This window comes from Condylura cristata, unplaced genomic scaffold (assembly GCF_000260355.1).
Source record: "Condylura cristata isolate star-nosed mole 26May11 unplaced genomic scaffold, ConCri1.0 scaffold00020, whole genome shotgun sequence".
NCBI classification, from domain to species: Eukaryota; Metazoa; Chordata; class Mammalia; order Eulipotyphla; family Talpidae; genus Condylura; species Condylura cristata.
Window position 1 is genome coordinate 32,754,392 of NW_004567121.1, and position 17,230 is coordinate 32,771,621.

At 41.8% G+C, this 17,230-nt stretch overlaps 1 protein-coding gene across 5 annotated transcripts; it reads left to right on the top strand.

Moving 5' to 3' along the window:
* Positions 1–1,679: 1,679 nt before the first annotated feature.
* LOC101628709 (cytosolic 5'-nucleotidase 1B) lies at positions 1,680–14,690 on the top strand. 5 transcript variants are annotated; one of them, XM_004686419.1, is made up of 10 exons: positions 1,716–1,748; positions 3,402–3,491; positions 3,839–4,072; positions 4,640–4,774; positions 6,321–6,779; positions 7,088–7,255; positions 8,282–8,411; positions 10,796–10,918; positions 11,326–11,510; positions 14,412–14,690. In XM_004686419.1, exons 1-10 carry the CDS (start codon positions 1,716–1,718, stop codon positions 14,688–14,690), a joined length of 1,836 nt encoding a protein of 611 aa, XP_004686476.1. The 5 variants fall into 5 exon arrangements, with proteins under 5 accessions (XP_004686480.1, XP_004686476.1, XP_004686477.1 ...); XM_004686420.1 differs by having other exon boundaries at positions 3,839–4,021; positions 4,640–4,777; XM_004686421.1 differs by having other exon boundaries at positions 3,839–4,021.
* The last annotated feature ends 2,540 nt before the right edge of the window (positions 14,691–17,230 follow it).

Genomic DNA, 17,230 nt, shown 5'->3' on the forward strand with positions numbered 1-17,230 from the left:
ACAACATACCTACAGGTTTAAACATCAATCCATAAAGTAATTCGAGATATTGAGTAGGCTCCTATTCTATTCTAGACTGTATGGTATGAGAGGGGGGGAAATAATCTAAAATACGTAAGTGGATGCTTGAATATACTGAGCTTTTTCAATACCTAAATTACATGGGAGCATCATGGAAGGGACCAGAAACAAAAGCTGATCTGCGATGTGGGCTAGATAAGCCAGTTAGAAAATAAAGAATCTTTTAAGTCCTCACCTCTGCAAAATTGTCCTCTTGTGCTTTGCAGTACACAAGTCTGACGTTCTCCAGCTTTTGTCCTCAATTGTTCCTCTAGGGCCTGGCCCATCCTCGTCCAGCCTCCTTGCTGTCTATACCACTAAGACTACAGAGTTTCAAATACCGAAGCATCATCAAACTGACATTTGATTGGGTATACACAGGAAAAAGGAGTATTTTCAAACTTCTTTTCCTACAACTAGATTGCAGTGGGATTAAATTAGTTATCTTTTTTTCTATTTGAATTCTGTAGTATAGCTGTAGCAAAACTATGAATAGAAATAAGCAATAACTTTAATCACTGGTGAATGTCAATCATTATATTCAGGTCTTTATAATATTTCAACCATCACAGTTGCTTGGTATCAGTATCATTACCAACTTCTGTTTGTAAATAAGAAAATTTTAGATTTGGGGAAATTAAACAACTTGCCCTGGATCACAGAGAAAAAAGAAGTAGTAGTAGATATAGGAGAAAGAATTCAAACCTAAATGACAGCCTGCACATTTCATTATCTAGAAGATCCTTTAAGTTTAACTGAAGCTTTTACTGATATTCAAACTAAGGAGCCAAAGCTTCTGAGGAGAGATCAGAAACCTATCTCAATAGTTCATTAAGGTTTAACCAACTGAGGCTGAGTTGGTATATGTCTCTTGCCTGAAGTTTGAGTGAAGATAAAATAAGAACCATAAAATGCAATGTATTATTGGACCCTTAAACCAAAGCTGGGAGCTGGAGCTTATGTACAGAGTCTTAATGATTCTCTATATACACAAGCAGGCCATGGATGTGATCAAATGTTCAAGAAAGAGGCAAATGGCAGGAAAGACAGTTCAAACGTCATCTGCTACGCTGTGTCTAGCTACAGGCAAAGTATTTTGACCTTCTAAAATGGAAATGGTCTTGCCCTATTATAGAAATACTAAAGACCAGAGTTAGACTAAAGTCTAAGCTCCTTGTCTATAACAAGGTATCAGATGTCAAAAAAAGTTCCTGGGTTTACATATAAGGTCTCCAAAATCTGGCAATACAATCGATAATAAAGGACAGGGTCCACAGAGGAGTCTATCATTCAGTTTGGCTCTTCCAGAAAACACACAGCCATAAATGGAATTGAATGATGAGGGCCACGGTAATCCTTAAAGTGATTTATAAAGAAGGAGCTGTAATATTGTTTGTGTTACATATTGACCATTGTTGAGACATCAATTCCTAATATCCTAAATAATGGTTATAAGTCGATGTATTCAAATGTGAAGAAATACTGTTTTTATAGTCACATACTCACAGTGTCAGTTTGTTACTATGGAATCACATATGATGTCATAAATTTGATGTTCTAAATGCAAACCTAGACTAAGCCACAGAAACAGCAGGAAATGGAGCTGGGGAGACAAAAACCTGCGTAACAACAAAAGAATTTCAATAATTAAAGAAATGAGTCAAACGTCTCTGAAACAAAAAAAGAAGGTGAGTGGGCTGAGTGTCCTAGAATCTTGCCAAAGAACTGAGGAAAGCTAATTATCAGTCATTGCTTACCTCTGGAAGTGTTCTGCAGCATCAAATAAGTTCAAATGATGACTACAGATAGGTAAAAAGGAAGTGAAGGAAATGAAGAGAGTGGTGGAAAGGAGATTAAAAGGCACATAGTGTAAGTCAACCCAGTCAGTCAGCACTTCCTGACCCTGTGATCATATTTTAGTCCTAAGAGGTGGAAACAGTCTGTCTCTGAAGACAATGACAGCTCGGGGCTCAGTGATAACATGTGCAAGAGACACTGACAACCCGGAGGGATGCTGAACACTGAGAATTTCTCCCAAACCATGCTGAGCTTGCTCCGAACAACTGCTAAAGGGAAGAAAGAGAAAGTAACAAAGATATAGGCAAATAAAAGGCTACAGAGAATCCAGGGGAGGAGTGGAGGTAGGAGACGTAAATAGGATACATAGTGGCGCTCCTGAAAGTAAGCATAATTACACTTATATTTTATAAATAGACCTCTGATGAAGTGGCTAGATCTAGAAGTTGGGAGGAATTGAGGCCAAAACACCAGCGCAGAAGGCTACCAGCCAAGACTGTAAGTCCACGATGGTCAAGGACCTGAAGCAAGGCAATGAGAACAGGGATGGGAAAGAGGCTTTGGCCTCGCAATACCTTTTGGAGTAAAAGTAAGATTTACGGTGGTGGTGGTTGACGGAAGGACAGCAAGATTAGTTGTAGAGCCACACACATACCGTTCTCTAAAGTCAGACTCAGTCATTCAGATAACATTGGTCAGTCTTTTTTCCTGGGTGCAAGGCACAGAGCAGAAAATGATGAATGAATAGATTACCTCTCGGCACTTGGGTCTGAGCTCGAAATTGAGGTGCTTAAACAGACCAATCACACTAATAATGACCTTGGCCACATACAGCCACCTAGTAAGCAGATAGGACTCCAAAATAGTGCCATTTGCTACAACTGAAAATGCAAATATATATTGAATTGGTATCTCACACAGTGACTATCTTCTGATGTTTTCCTACATGGTGCTCCCTTAGTTTGTTTAAAAAAAAAAAATAACCTTTTACAAACTAGAGGCTATGTATTATTTGGTAAGAAGAAAACATGTTAGTCCACAGATCTGTAGAGAATGAAGGTCCTTGAATTTAAAACTCAGATTAGTATCTGAGGCTTACATCCATAGGCAATCGGAGCTGCAATTAATTGAAAAAGCAAAGTAAGTTTCAACACTACATGGCAAAAGGAAAAGTTCCACAAACGGTGAGCTTCACTGTAAAGGAGGAAAAAAGAGGTCCCACTATGTGAACCACTTAAATCTAAGTCCTGCTGAGCCCTGGGGAAATCCCATATTATCATTTTTTACATAATAAAAGCCTCATGCCTTGGATCTATAAACCAACAACTTTCTATATTCAAAAAATGTTTATATAGTCTTCTGATAAGTGTTATTTTGACTCATGTTTCTTAGAATGGGGGGGAAACACAGTCTGGAATTTGTGTACTTTTCTATATTGGCAAAAAGACAAATTCTAATTGTATTTATTCTTACAATCCCAAACAAAAGGCTTCCAATGTCTCTGCCATTAAAAATTAATAAACATTCTTTGTTTCCATATTAAGAATGATACTGGATCAAGATACTCAAAGGACAGTGTAGATTCAGAAAAAAAAAAGGATTCTGAGAAATCAGGAGTCCGTCTGAACACTCAGGTGAGCTGACCTCCTTAGAGTTGATGAGAGACTAAAAAAAAAAAAAAAACTAGAAAACTAACAGAAAATATCAGGGGGTCAAGGGATGCGGGGAGGAAAGACCGGGCTGCTGAGAACTGTTTTCAAGTATACCTAGTATCTTCATGGAGAGGTCAAGGGAAAACTAGGTAAAGCTGGCCCCTGCTTTCCCTCTAGCCTACAGCCCCAGCAGATTATTTTGTTAGAAAGCACAGCCCACCACAGCCATCTCCTCTGCTCAGCCTATGGGAGGACTCTGGTCTTGTTCAGCTCAGGGAGGGAAGGGGAGCCTGGCCCTCACATTGACCATTTTCTGCACCATCTTTCAGATGAGGCGTGCAGGCAGTCCGAATCACTTGCTGAGATGTTGCCTCATGAGAGGGCACACGCCGTGTAGACGCTGCCTTTGTGCAGCTGAGGGAACAGTGCCTCTTGGTCCCTGCCGCACATTACGTATTTATATTCACATGTGCCTGTTGTGGGAGCAGGGCCTGCAGATCACCATGATCAGGGTGAGCAGAGATCAAACTACTGATTTCGGAGGGGAGTCACAGGCAATCTGGGTGAGGGGGAGGATATGGGAAGCAGAAACTCTTCACTTGCCTCTCCATGGTCTCCCCCATTCTTGTTTCTCCCAAAGGGAACGCTAGGGGGCTCTACTCCTTCCCATGCAGCGGCAGCCTTCTAGCTCTGCCAGTCTTGTTAGGGTTCCAGCTGCCCTCCTTTTAGTAGTCTACCCCAAAAGTGGTGGCAATGTCTTTTTAGCACATGCTAACAGGCTTACCTGTAAGAAAAGAGATGGGGGAAAAGGAGGACAAATGATCAACTCTACTCAGTTCCATATAAGCAGAATCACAGGTAAAGGAACTAGGAGGTATCAGATTTGTTTCTTGGTTTGGTTGCTGTTCCAGGTTGACCCCTACTTTGCTGCGCCTCACAGAAGCCAGGATGGGGCTAGAGTTAAAATAATACACAAAAGCCATGGCTAAGATAAGGGTCGGAGAAGCCAGAGACGATCTCATTGGGTATGGCAATGTTTAGTCTGACATGGCTACTCTGGAGAGGCGCATGCATGGAAAGAATGGGTGGAGTACGGTATTACACCCATAGGTCTCTTCTCTCCTCCAAAGGGGTCACAAGAATTAGTGCCGAAGACAGACTCTCGAGGGTACCTAGTGCGAAATCAGTGGTCCCGAACTTCTCGGAGCCCATCCGTGAGAGCTCCTTCAACAGACGAAGGCAGAAGCAAGACCACCACTAACAAGGTAGTGAGAGATGGAGGAAACAAGTACCTCATGGCCATGATAATAGCAAAAACGATAACAGACCTTGAAGTTTTCTATGTGCCAAGCCCTATCTACACGTGTCGCATGGTTTAGCTATCTGAGTCCTCATCAACACCCCTATGAAGTACCATTTCATAGTTGAGTAAATTGAAATCTGGAGTAGTCAGCCAAAGATGTCACATTCCTTGTGCTACAAGAACTAGATTAAAAGCAAGGACTTCTAGATTGCTAAACTGAACACTTAGTGATTAATCTCTATGCTTTCTTATTCCTTCTTCAACTATTGGGGAACCCAAGTCTCAGAAAAGGGGGTGGAGAGGTCATCCAAGGACATAAAATATTGAAAAAATGTGAGATTGCATGCTACCTTGGACCCTTAACTAGGCTTAGCCATAGGAGAGGATTAAGTTCGGTGTTTTGAGATCAAACTTTTGGATGCAGAGAGAGTGCCACAGTCACTGGAAGAACACACACCCTACCGATCTACCGCTGTGGGTCTCCAATTTGTCAAATATCAAACTAGCTTAGGTCAGCAATCTAACCAAGAATATGCCTTTGAAAAACAGGAAGCAATCAACAAAGCTGAAATAATATATGAATGCTTAACAATTTACTACACACCTAAGTAGAGGGGTCCTTTTTCTACAAATGATTCTTTTCTGTTTGAAAAGATGGTTCTTTCCAGTTGAGTTCCACTGGCACAGGAACTTCTAGAGACAGCAGGGAGACTCAGTGCCGCAGCTACCAACCTTCCCAGCAATAAATATAATAAAAACAGGGAAACTATGGAGAGGGATGTGAAGTCTTCTGCTGGGAAATCCTGGAGGTCACTATGGAGACAATGGGACGCAAGGCCCCTCTCTCAATCCCTATGCCCTACCCGGAGGTGTCTGAGCGGGTACACAGCAGACACCAATAGAAGCAACAGAACTTTGAAAACTTGGTGCCAGCTACCTAAGAGCAAGGGAAAAAATCCTGTGCTCTAGTTACTTTAGAAAAAAGTGGGTGGGGGCCCTCCCTGGTGGCGCAGTGGGGTGGGACGCAGCAGTGCAAGCTAGCAGCAGCCACTTTAGTGAGAGTTCGATCCCCGGCCCCAGAGGTGACCCACATGGCTCGGCAGACCTCTCCTGACCCGCCCGCTGCTCCCCTCAGCAGTGTACTTTGTCCATCTGCCTGTTCTGCTCCCCACTCTGTCTATGGTGAAGCCTCTTACCACCTCTGAACCCCTGGCTTGTACCCCAGTTCTATAGGAATAAATTAATGAATCTTAAAAAAAAAAAAAAGTGGTGGGAGAGCTGGGAGAAAATGAAAGCAGACTGACTTTATATCCATTTACTAGAAACCTCTTATACCTGGAGTCTTGAAATATCTGAGCCCCTTTGTTCCTAAAGTAGTTGAGATGGATCAGGGTCCATCCAAGAGGCAGGAAGGACACAGAGGGAAGTAGAGAGCTCTGGACGCTGGGAGCGTGGGGACAAGGATCCTCGGGGAGCAGCACACTCAGAGGCCTGTTTTCTCTCTCCAGCTCCCCAGCAGCTCCGCAACCTCCAGAACTTCATCTACCTCCCCAAGCCAACACGAGTCTCAAAAGCTGCTCGAACAGATTTCCCCACGCACTCCTCCGTCACAGCACACGCCACCCGCTCCTGTGGACTCCTGTCCTCCCACGCCCCCGGAGCCCCAGTTCCAGCCGACATCTCGACGCGGCACCAAGATGAATGAGAATACTGACACCTGGACTCACGGCATCATGAGGGACAACAGGGACAAGAGGGACTACCCACGCACGCCCCCCAGCGAGTGGAAGTCCTACAACCCTCACAGGTCGCTCTACCCCTCCTCCCAGGTGGACAGCGACTGTATGTCCTCAGACCCCGCCCCCCGGAAGAAGCAACAGGATGTCGAGGAAGATGAGGACGAGGCCTATTGGTCATCAGTGAGGACACTGTATGAGAAGACCCCCAGCTGCTCGCGCCCCCCGCCGGTAAGCAGACTCCACTGCCGGGGTGCCTGGGTGTCCTTCCTGGCATTCCCACAGCCCTGACGGCCATGTTCAAAGCCCATGGTTCTCACCTCCCCACAAGTAAGGTGCAGGGAATTTCATCCCAGTTCCCTGTCCCTTCTCCACAAGCCTCCCCCTGAAAACTTGGGGTTCCGGCCTTTGGCTGTCTCCTGAAGCCCCGTGCTCTGAGCAGAGCCCTGGCGGCTCCCTCCCACCCTGCCCTGGGATGAGCGCACCCTGATCTCCTATAGTCTGTGTGACTGGCCCCTCTCCGGCATCCCTCTCTGCAGCCCAAACCCAGGCATGCCCTCACCATTGCGGTGTCGTCCCGGGCACTCTTTAACATGATGGATGGCACGAAAATCTTTGAGGAAGAGGGTCTGGAAAAGTACATGGAGTATCAGCTTACCAACGAGAACGTCATCCTGACTCCAGGGCCCGCGTTCCGCTTCGTCAAGGTAATGCGCACTGCTGCCTGCGGCCCGTCGGGACCCTGGAAGGCAGAGGGGTCCCAGGCCCACCCTGGGATCTCACACGGGCTCCTCTACAATTCCTAGCCACCTCTGCCATTCTTGTCCTTTCAAGTTAACCCCAACTCAGTCCACACTTTCACAGAGACCTCAGGCTGCTGAGAAAGGGACTCTGGCGCGCAGCTCTAGATCTGGGATACTGAGCTTCCCCGAGCGCTTGATACCTGTAACAAACCTTTGTTCCCACCCGCAAGATGAAATAATGACTTTACAACTCCCAGCAGCAGAAATAAAATGCCTCATTAAAATGCAATAAAATTCACTTTAGCTGCCCTTGCCCCAAACATAGCCTATAAAGAAAATCGGGATGTTTTGGCACTCAGGGGGATGATTTTACTAATAAAATCCAATTCCCAAAACGGGCAGCACGTATAACTCCCGGTGGGAGGCGCACGCACACCGGTATTAAACAGGAGCACGAACCAACGCTCCTCCTCCTCCCATTGGGGCATGGCAGACGCATGCGAGGAAACCAGAGGCCTCACATTTAAGAAACAGACAAGTGCCCACTTTGCTCACTCACAGACAAAAATCGGAAGGGTGCGGAAACTCAGCGTGTGCAAAGATAACCATCCGCAAGGCCCCTGCGCAATTCCATTAAGCACTCTGTATTTTCACAGGGGGAAGGAGGACAGATTTCACAAATCCCTAAAAAACAAGAAGGGGGTTATCCTGAACTTTTTGCTCCCTAGCCCACAGAGATAATTCTAGCAAATCAAATGTAACGATTGTCAACACTATCCATCTGTTCAGCAAACACCAACGCCCGTCCTAAGTATGAGAAGTCGCAAATTCAGAAATAATGGCATAACCCTGCCTTAGAGCAGCCATAACCTCTCCGTGAAGACCAGAGCCAGAATGTGATACTGACACCAGTGAGATGCTTTCTGTCCAGACGCCCAGGGCTCACCTTCCCCGGCCCTCTTCGCCCACATTTGTGTTTGCCACCCGCAGGCACTGCAGCATGTCAATGCTAGACTCCGTGAGCTGTACCCCAATGACCAGGACTTATTTGATATTGTGCTGATGACTAATAACCATGCCCAGGTGGGAGTGAGGCTTATAAACAGCGTCAATCACTACGGTAAGTAAAATAAACACCGTGGGCAAGAACAGCTCGCTGCTCTGGAAGGGGGAGGCCACGTTATTTTGCTAACTGTGCCCTAACTGATGCAGTGTCTTTGATACTGACACCCCCTTCTGCGTGAGGAATGTTTATTTGCCTATGTCAGAACAAGAAAGGCCACGTTCATTTTTAACTTCAGCACAGAGTTGGGCCCAAAGCTCTGGACTTAACTTGTCAAATGTGAATTTCAAAGTCTTAATCCCAGGTCCTGCAATATATTTCTCTGTTTTATGTTTTTCACTTCTGAACTTCACTTCAAGGAGCTGTCAACCCAGAGGCTTTCTCTGTGTGATCAAACTTCTTGCTCACCACAGATACGTGTTAAAGGTTCTCACCTTTCTTTTCTACTCTTAAAATATGACTATTCCTGGATGTTCTCCTCACACATCAAATCCAGGGTATGCTGGTAAAACTGTCTTTATTCCTTAACATGAAAAATTTCATTAACTGAAGTGTCTTCATGACATTTCCATCAGTGTGTTGTGAACTTTAAGAGAAAGTCCACTTTTATTGCTATTATGGAATGAACTGACTTCTTATGTGGAGACCTTTAGACTATTTTCTAAGTGATATATCCAGCTTTGGGGCACGTCAAATCAAAATGAGGCTAACCGCAGCATGCTTAAGCTCTCTGTTTAAACTGGACAGATTTAGAGCTAGTCAAGAGGTGTCACAAATTACAAGATTTATATTACAGGGTTGATATAGTTTACTGAGATAAAATTTAAAAAATGGTTGCCTTTCAAAAATGTACCAACATGCTATGATACTATGATATGAACAGAGAGAACATCTATCAAAGGTTTGGCATAGATGAGGGGCATAATCACTCAACGAATGGCAGTAGTTGTGATTACAATACATTCTTACTGCATTGGAGCTGGTGGCATAAGGAACCAGTTACTCACCCATAAGCTGTGCTGATGAACTAACTGAGTTCAATATGCTCATGCAGATTTGTTCTGGGGATAACAATCTTTCCCCTGAAGGCTCCCTGTGTCTGGATGGTGAAGGCAATTTTCACCCTTCTCTTCTATGGCAGATTTACACCTGTCTGGCTCCCTAGTGAACTATGATCTTGACAGACGAGACAAGGTTTTAATCAGTTCTGAAGTTCCATCGCCACCAAATAATTTCTAATCATTAAGTCAGTTTATTTAAGGATATTTAGGGTATAATGTTATGTGATTCATACCCAAGCTTGGGTGAAATGCAAAAGAGACAATGTTTTATTAATATTGTCATAGCAAACATTTCCACCTCAACTGTTGATGGACCCATTCTGTTTACTCTCTTCGGCCATAGAGAAAATAAACAACTGAGTAGATTTAAGATTCTGTTTTATCGTGTGGAGCAACTCAGTTTATCATATATCAGAAATACTTTGATATGGGGTATCCTATCATATGCAAAATGTTATACTTTATTTTGCTGTTGCACATTGTTGAACAATGTTTTTAAACTTTTACAAGTAATCATGAATTACCTTTATCAGAATTTCAGATTAGTCCCTTAGGCATATATATTATATGTATATATATATATATATATATATATATATACACATATATATATATATACACAAAAAAAAAAACAAGGATTCCCAGAGTAAAAGTCATAACTGCTAAAATATCTGGTACAAATAGTCAAATTACTTTCTAGATGGTTGTGCCAATTTATAACTCCATCCACAGTAGATGCTAAGTGGTTGCTAAGCATCTTACCAACACCTAGTATTTTTCTTTTACTTGTTGATGATTTACAAGGTAGTTAATGACATGTTATTGTTTAGTCTACTAATTATTGCATGTAAAATGTCAAATCAGGAAAAGAGGGACCACTTCAGAACTTTTGCTGATGTTGCTTTTTTATAAATTTTAAATCCTCACACTTGCTTTTTAAAAAGTTTAAATCTTCACACTATGTGTTGTTACCATTGTATTTTAGCAGAGAAATACAGACTGGTACTTAATCCCAGGTACTGCAATATATTAAAATAACATCACTCCATAACCACCCTTGTCAAAGAGAAGGAAGTTTAGAAGAATCACCATGACCCAGTCTATATGTCCGTTTCCTTTTCTGTAATGAGGATAATGCCTGCCATAAAGCTGTCGTGAGAGAAAATGGACGCGGTCTATGTGGAAGTACTTCATAACGGTCATGCACCAAACACGAATAGTATATGTAAAACAGAGTTTTACAATAGAGACTTTTCAATATCGGCACCCTTCTAAACCCCCCTGGCATTTAGTTGTGAACAAGCTAACTTTCATGTGTATTCACGTAAATACTTTGTCTTTAGTCCACAGCATGACAAAGTCTTTCTTGCTCAATAACAGGCCTACTTATTGACCGCTACTGTCTAACTGGTGGAAAGAGCCCAATTGGCTATTTGAAGACCTATCTTACCAACTTGTATCTTTCTTCAGATTGTGAAAAAATACAAGAAGCAATTCATGAAGGTATCCTTTGGGCTTTCTCTCGCTAGTTAATTAAGATGCTTACACCAACAATGACTTATGTCATGCTTCACATACATGTGTGGCCTATGTCCTTGCTGGAGTCTCTGCTAAGGGGTTGCCACCGGTGAGAGCACTTGAGTTTCTTCTCTAGATCTTTACACTCCTAGAGAGACGTCCTCAGGCACCATCCTACCACACATTTTGCACTTTCCCACCCCTCACAGAAATGGAGGCAGAATGTAGACAACGGCTTTGAGACGTGTGGTTATAGAGTAGAGTGGAATCATCAGGGAGTAGCTACAGAGAAAAGACAAGGCCTGGGAGAATCTTCTTCTTCATTATTTTACTGGGAGAAACTAAAGCTTATGGCTCCAGAGAAAGTACTAATCGATGTCATGGTCTGTCAGGGATCGCTGCTGCCACAATGTTTGAAGGGGCCAAAGAGATTGCTTACTGTGACTCACAGCTCCGTGTGGCTTTTGATGGTGACGCTATCCTTTTCACTGAGGAAACTGATCATAATGCCAAGGACCATGGGGTGGACAAATTCTTTCAGCACGAAAATGCATGTGAGACTAAAACTCTTGCGCAGGTAAGCATTTAAGTCTTCTGTTCCTTAGGCGATAAGGGACAAGGTGGGATTTACTTTCTTTACCACAGTGGCAATTACTCCCTCCTTTCAGCCTGTGACCATAGCCTGCACTCATTCATGTCCTACCCTGCCTGAAGTCTTTCTAATGAGTACCTCGGTTAAGGCCTTCAGAAAGGCCTAGAAGAGAGTATGCAGTTTTTGTGACTATGGCGTCCAGATCTTCTGCACTCTCTCACTCCTTCATCAGCTTTTTTTTTTTTTTTCAATTGCCTGAAATTTTAATTCCTGCCTGTACGATGTCTGGGACGTCTCCCTGTAATACGCTAAGACATACCACTGTCCCTCCAGGTATCTTTGAATTTTCCTTCCACTTTTTGTTATTTTGTTAGGTCTGATATTATGTGGTTGCCCTGTGACCTTCCTTAGCTCTCCTATGGGCTCAAGAAAAAGGGTACTTTTGAATAATTTTCCCTATTTTACTATACAAATCTATGAATTCTAAAACTTTTCCAAAATGGAAGTCCGACCATTGACTGGATACCCGGCTTGAATATGATGACTGTCTGGAAATAGTCAAACTGTGATGTGGTGACTCCTGCCACTAAACTTACTTTGCTTCTTGTCAAAAAAAAAAAAAAAAAAAAAGAATTACAATTTCTTTTTTTTTTAACCTGTGTGTGCTTTCCCCTGTAGCAAATGAGGTTTTACTTGCTGTTTCTGATATACACAGTCTCAGAAAAAGCAAGATTAAACAAAGTTCACCTATGTAGTCCAAGATCGCAGAAGACAACTTTTTCCCCACAACATCAATGAAAAGGTGACCTTTTGAATTGTGAAATTCAATTGGCAGGTCAATCTTTCATTATTACTTTTGACATCCCTCAGAAACCCTCTCATTATTTCACAGAAAACCAGTTCCTTTGAATGAGGCGTAATAAGGAGAACCAGTACAAAACATATAAGAAAAAGACAAAGAAGAGCAAAATAGTAGATAAAGAATTCTCACTACAAATTGTTGCCAAATATAAGGAAAATTATGATGATGTACAATGGGGTTTAAAAGCTTTCAAATTAGGGTCATAAAATGGAAATGCAATAATCAAAAAAGATAAATTTTCCATGGTAGAATTCTGAGAAAAATAAAATTTTAGAGAGAAAAGTGACAGAAGAAGGTAACTTGTATAGAAAATTCAACATACACATAATTTGTATCTTTGCAATAAAGAACTAAAAGTGTGGGGGTGGGGGAGGAAAGTATTGTGCTAAATATGAATATAAAGATGCATACTTATATGAAAATAAATTAAGAAAATATCCTGAATTATCAGGTGTTAATGCATACATATATGAAAGTATTAAAAGATTAAAGGTCATACTATGTGATAGGGAGATAGAACACAGTGCTTGCCAGTGAGATGCCCAAGAAAGATTATTTAAATGCAAAGGGGTGAAAAGAAATAATTCTTTTGGTAGCCAATACACACAAGTGGAAAACTCAGTCTTTTCCACAGCAGTGCTTAATAGCAAAGACAATGGAGTACTACTTGTAAGATAATACAGAGAGAAAATAAACATCAGAATTCATTATGCAGTATTGAGTTGTCAGAAAAGTAGTGACTTGTTTTGCATAGCAAACAGAAAAAAAGGTCATAACTTTTCTAACAACCCAATAGTTCATTAAGTAAAAATGAAACAGACCAACAGTTGAGAGCATAGTATATTCTCAGGGGGTATTTTAACATTTTCATGAAAAATCTAGAAGGCGCATTTTGGCTAACATGACAATAACTATAGAAGCTAAAGACCTAAAAAGGCATCAAATATATTTAGCCATGGGACTAAAGCTACAGCAATTGTAGGGAATAGGGTTATATAAAAGAAATGAAAACTAGAAAAATATGAAGGTATGAAGATCTCAGGAAGAATAAGAAGGCTGGTAGCTTCAGTTAAAATTGTGAGTCAATGGATAAAATGTAAAGCAGATGGAAATGAGAATCTTTAAAAATATAAATGTGATTACTGAGAAATATTTAAAAAATAGAATTGGCTGGAAAAGAAATAAAGGAAGAGAGAAGCATAGCTTAATGTTATTATTTGTCACTATTAAGAAAAATAGATCCTGGATTTAAAAAATAGAGGACTTGAGGATATTATAGTTACAGTTGTAATGGTAATCAATGGAAAGAAATAATCCAGACATACAGATTTTCCTAAATAAACATACATATATCCAGGCAAAGAAGAAAGATGCATTAGTTAACAACCCCTTAAAATCTTTAAACATGAAATGTGCAATAAAAATCATACGACAGGATGATTATCCACTATATTTGTAATTCTAATAAATATAAGTAGGCTACAACACAATGTTTGTTCTAAAATACAAGGCTTTCAGATTGGGTCACATGGACAAAACCACATCTATGCTCTCCACCAGAGCTAAAACTAAGTATTCAGTAAGGTTGATGACAAAAATGTGAAGGTATTTAGCTTAATTTGTAATTATCAGACAAGATTGACTTCAAGTCAGGAAGACATTAAACTAAACAAAGGAGTCGAATTATAAAGTTAATGTACAAATCACAAAAAGCAAATGAAAAGATGTGTGCTTTTAGTGATCAACTGCACTGTATTTAGAATATTCCACTCTCCACGGGTAGTTTTTCTGTTGCTCTGACTTGTTTTAGATCACACTGTGTGATCAGGACACATCTGAACCTGGGTGATACAGTATATGGCCATCCTCTGTATATTCCAGGCAAGGTGGGTCTGTAATAGAAACTTTATCCACACAAGCAGGCAATCTCACCCCTGCTGCCATCAGCCTCACAGTGCTGGTATCTCATGTAGTATTACCTCCTTTGACTCACTGAATCACAGCTACATATGTTCCTTTTACAGGTTCCCTTAAAGTCCTTTCTGGAAGAATTAGGCAGACTGCAAAAGAAGTTTTATGCCAAAGATGAACGGTTACTTTGCCCCATCAGAACCTACCTGGTTACAGCCAGGAGCGCAGCTAGTTCAGGTGCCCGGGTGCTGAAAACCCTTCGCCGCTGGGGTTTAGAGATAGATGAAGCTCTTTTCCTTGCTGGAGCTCCCAAAGGTCCCATCTTGATGAAGATCCGGCCACACATCTTCTTTGATGACCACATGTTCCACATTGAAGGGCACAAAAAATGAGCATCGACCTGGCTCATACACCTTATTACAAAAAAAAAAAACAAATTAGGGATGTGAGGAGAAATAAAGCAGTGAGCCTGGAATTATAGAAACCACTTCTTTTGGATCTCTAGGGTAATTAGATCTGCAGAAGCTAGGACCTCAGAAGTTAGCTCATTTGGAAAACATTTCACTTGATTTTTTGAAAATAATTTTAAGCTTCAAGCTACTTTTGTTTCATCTGTCAATTGCACTGACTACCATCACACATAGCTTTTTGTGTGTGAGTCCTAATGGTGACTCTTTAGGGTAAGTTTAGAACATGAACGCTTAAGTGGGCATTGTAGAAGGCAACTTTTCCAAAACATTGTTCACTTTCGCTTGCCAGTAGATGGAATAAACTATTACCTATTGTATGACAGAATAGAGGTCTTCAAAGGTAGAAAGAGCATGGCAAAGTACACTCTGGAAAATCAGAGCTCTGATCGTTCTTAATCAATGCAAATGGAGACTTGCTCCACCTGCAGGAGTGGACCGGTTTTGATACTGCTCACTCAGAAATAAACCAGCGGATTATTCATATAGGAACTTTCCAAGATGAGCTCCAGACAATCTCCTTTGGGTTTTTGCAGTTTGCTAGACAGGTTCATTGCCTCGAATCACAGAGCTTCTTATTTGAAGTCTCTGTCTTTGGACACTTTATTTTTGTTTGTATAGAGGGAAAAAAAGCCAATAGCCACCACTCAAAATGTGCAGAGTCCTGGTCCTTCATTACTGCCATACTGCTGTGATTATGGTTTTGTTTTCAAAAAAAAACCGCTGATCGCTTATTAACCACAATGCGTCACATGTTAGTCACAGGAGCTGGTTACTTTCAGTCCCTGATTTTCTCATCAAACCTAAACATTTGTGACATTATTATTGCTCTCTTTTATCAGTGAAGACCTTACGACTCAATGAGTAGCTTGTCCAAGGATGTGCAGCTAATTTATAAATGGTGAGACTGGGATTAAAATTCAGGTTTTACTTCAAAAGTTGTATGTTGTCTATTTCCTGTGTTATACAGTCGTCCTGATCAACTTCCTTGTCTCATAAATTCTTTGATTGTGCAATCCCTCATGAATAAATGAGTCATCCTGTTACCTTCTGAGCTACATCTACACACCAGTTACATCAAGTCTTGGGGATTCTGCTCCTCTTTGCATCCTCTTCTGTTCCTTCCACCCCTACCTCCATCTCTACCCCACCCAGCTGTACATATTCCACCCGTGGCTTGAGTTAAAGACCACTGCTGACCTATCTTTCTACCTGGTTCCTGACTTGATGGATGCCAATCCAAAACAGATCAGTCCTAACACTTAGTACATACTGCTGTGTAAGCATGTCCCACTGAAAGGGCAATAAAGATTCAGATATAATCCCATTCTCTAAGAAACCTAAAACCTTAATCTCTGGAGAAAGTGAAATGTGTAAAGTCAAAGAGCCAACACTAGAGGGCTGTTTGTCCACAGTGCCAAGTGAGGGCCACCCTAGAGGTTGAAACAGAGATCTCCATAAGGCTGGACATGGTCAGGAAATGTGAGATAAATGAGGCTTTCAAGGACAAGAAGGAATGGACAGAAAGATGTGCTCCAGGCTCAGTGACTTTGAGAGGCTGCTTTAAATTAAGAGACGGGGTGGAAAAGAACTGCCCAACAGGATGCCTGTTCCTACTGCCCTAATTACCTCCTCTGAGCATTTTCAGAACACATTATACAAACGTCCAGCTTTCTGCCCCTTTTTTCTTTGTATTGTGACTTCTCTGTATCATGGCTATTGCATACTACATCTTAAATATATGGGAGTGGCAGAGTTTATCAATTCTACTTTATATTGTGCCTCTTGTATCCTAAAGATTCTAGAATGAGAACTAGGACAGGAGAGGGCGCTGCACCAAACAGTAAGTACCCTGAGGTTAGATCCAGTGTCAGTGGATGATTGTAGATGAAAGAATGACATCAGAGTAGCTCAGCCTAAAGCTGTGAAATCTGTAGCTGGAAGTTGGGTGCCTATGGCAGTAGCCCCTGAAGCTTTGTACAATATACAGAGTATTCAAAGAACTTTCTTAACCTTTCCTGTTGCATTTTAACACTTTGGTGGGAGGGCTGGGGCAGCACTTGTAAATGGACCTGCTCACAGAGGTAGGTGTCTACCATAGAGGCAAGCTTCCCCCAGTGTCTGTCTGCCAGTGTCACATTAGACCACATGAGGATGACTTTTCTATGGGGGTCACGGTCCTAACAGCCTTCAGCAGTGCTCAGACTCTGGTCTCCAGACCTATAGCAGCAGATTCATCTCTTGTTTGAAATGCAAATCCTCAGGACCCATCTGGACCTACTGAATTTGAAGCGGTGATACCCTATGGGGCCCTGCCACTTGTGGGGTTTGTGTTCTGGGGGTTTTACCAGGCTTCCAGGTGACTTAGCAATGCTGAATGTGAGAACCCTGGCCCGTTCTACTTCCAACTGATTCATGTTGCTAAGTTCTTAGGCTCATCTATGAGTGTGTGTGTGGGGGGGGGG

What these genes read in the sequence shown, in the direction of transcription:
- LOC101628709 (XM_004686419.1), top strand. Translation starts at nt 1,716, where the DNA reads ATGAGTCAAACGTCTCTGAAACAAAAAAAGAAG. An exon ending in GAGTCCGTCTGAACACTCAG is followed by an intron (nt 3,492 to 3,838) that starts GTGAGCTGACCT and finishes ACCATCTTTCAG; the next exon opens with ATGAGGCGTGCAGGCAGTCC. An exon ending in GCTGCTCGCGCCCCCCGCCG is followed by an intron (nt 6,780 to 7,087) that starts GTAAGCAGACTC and finishes CCCTCTCTGCAG; the next exon opens with CCCAAACCCAGGCATGCCCT.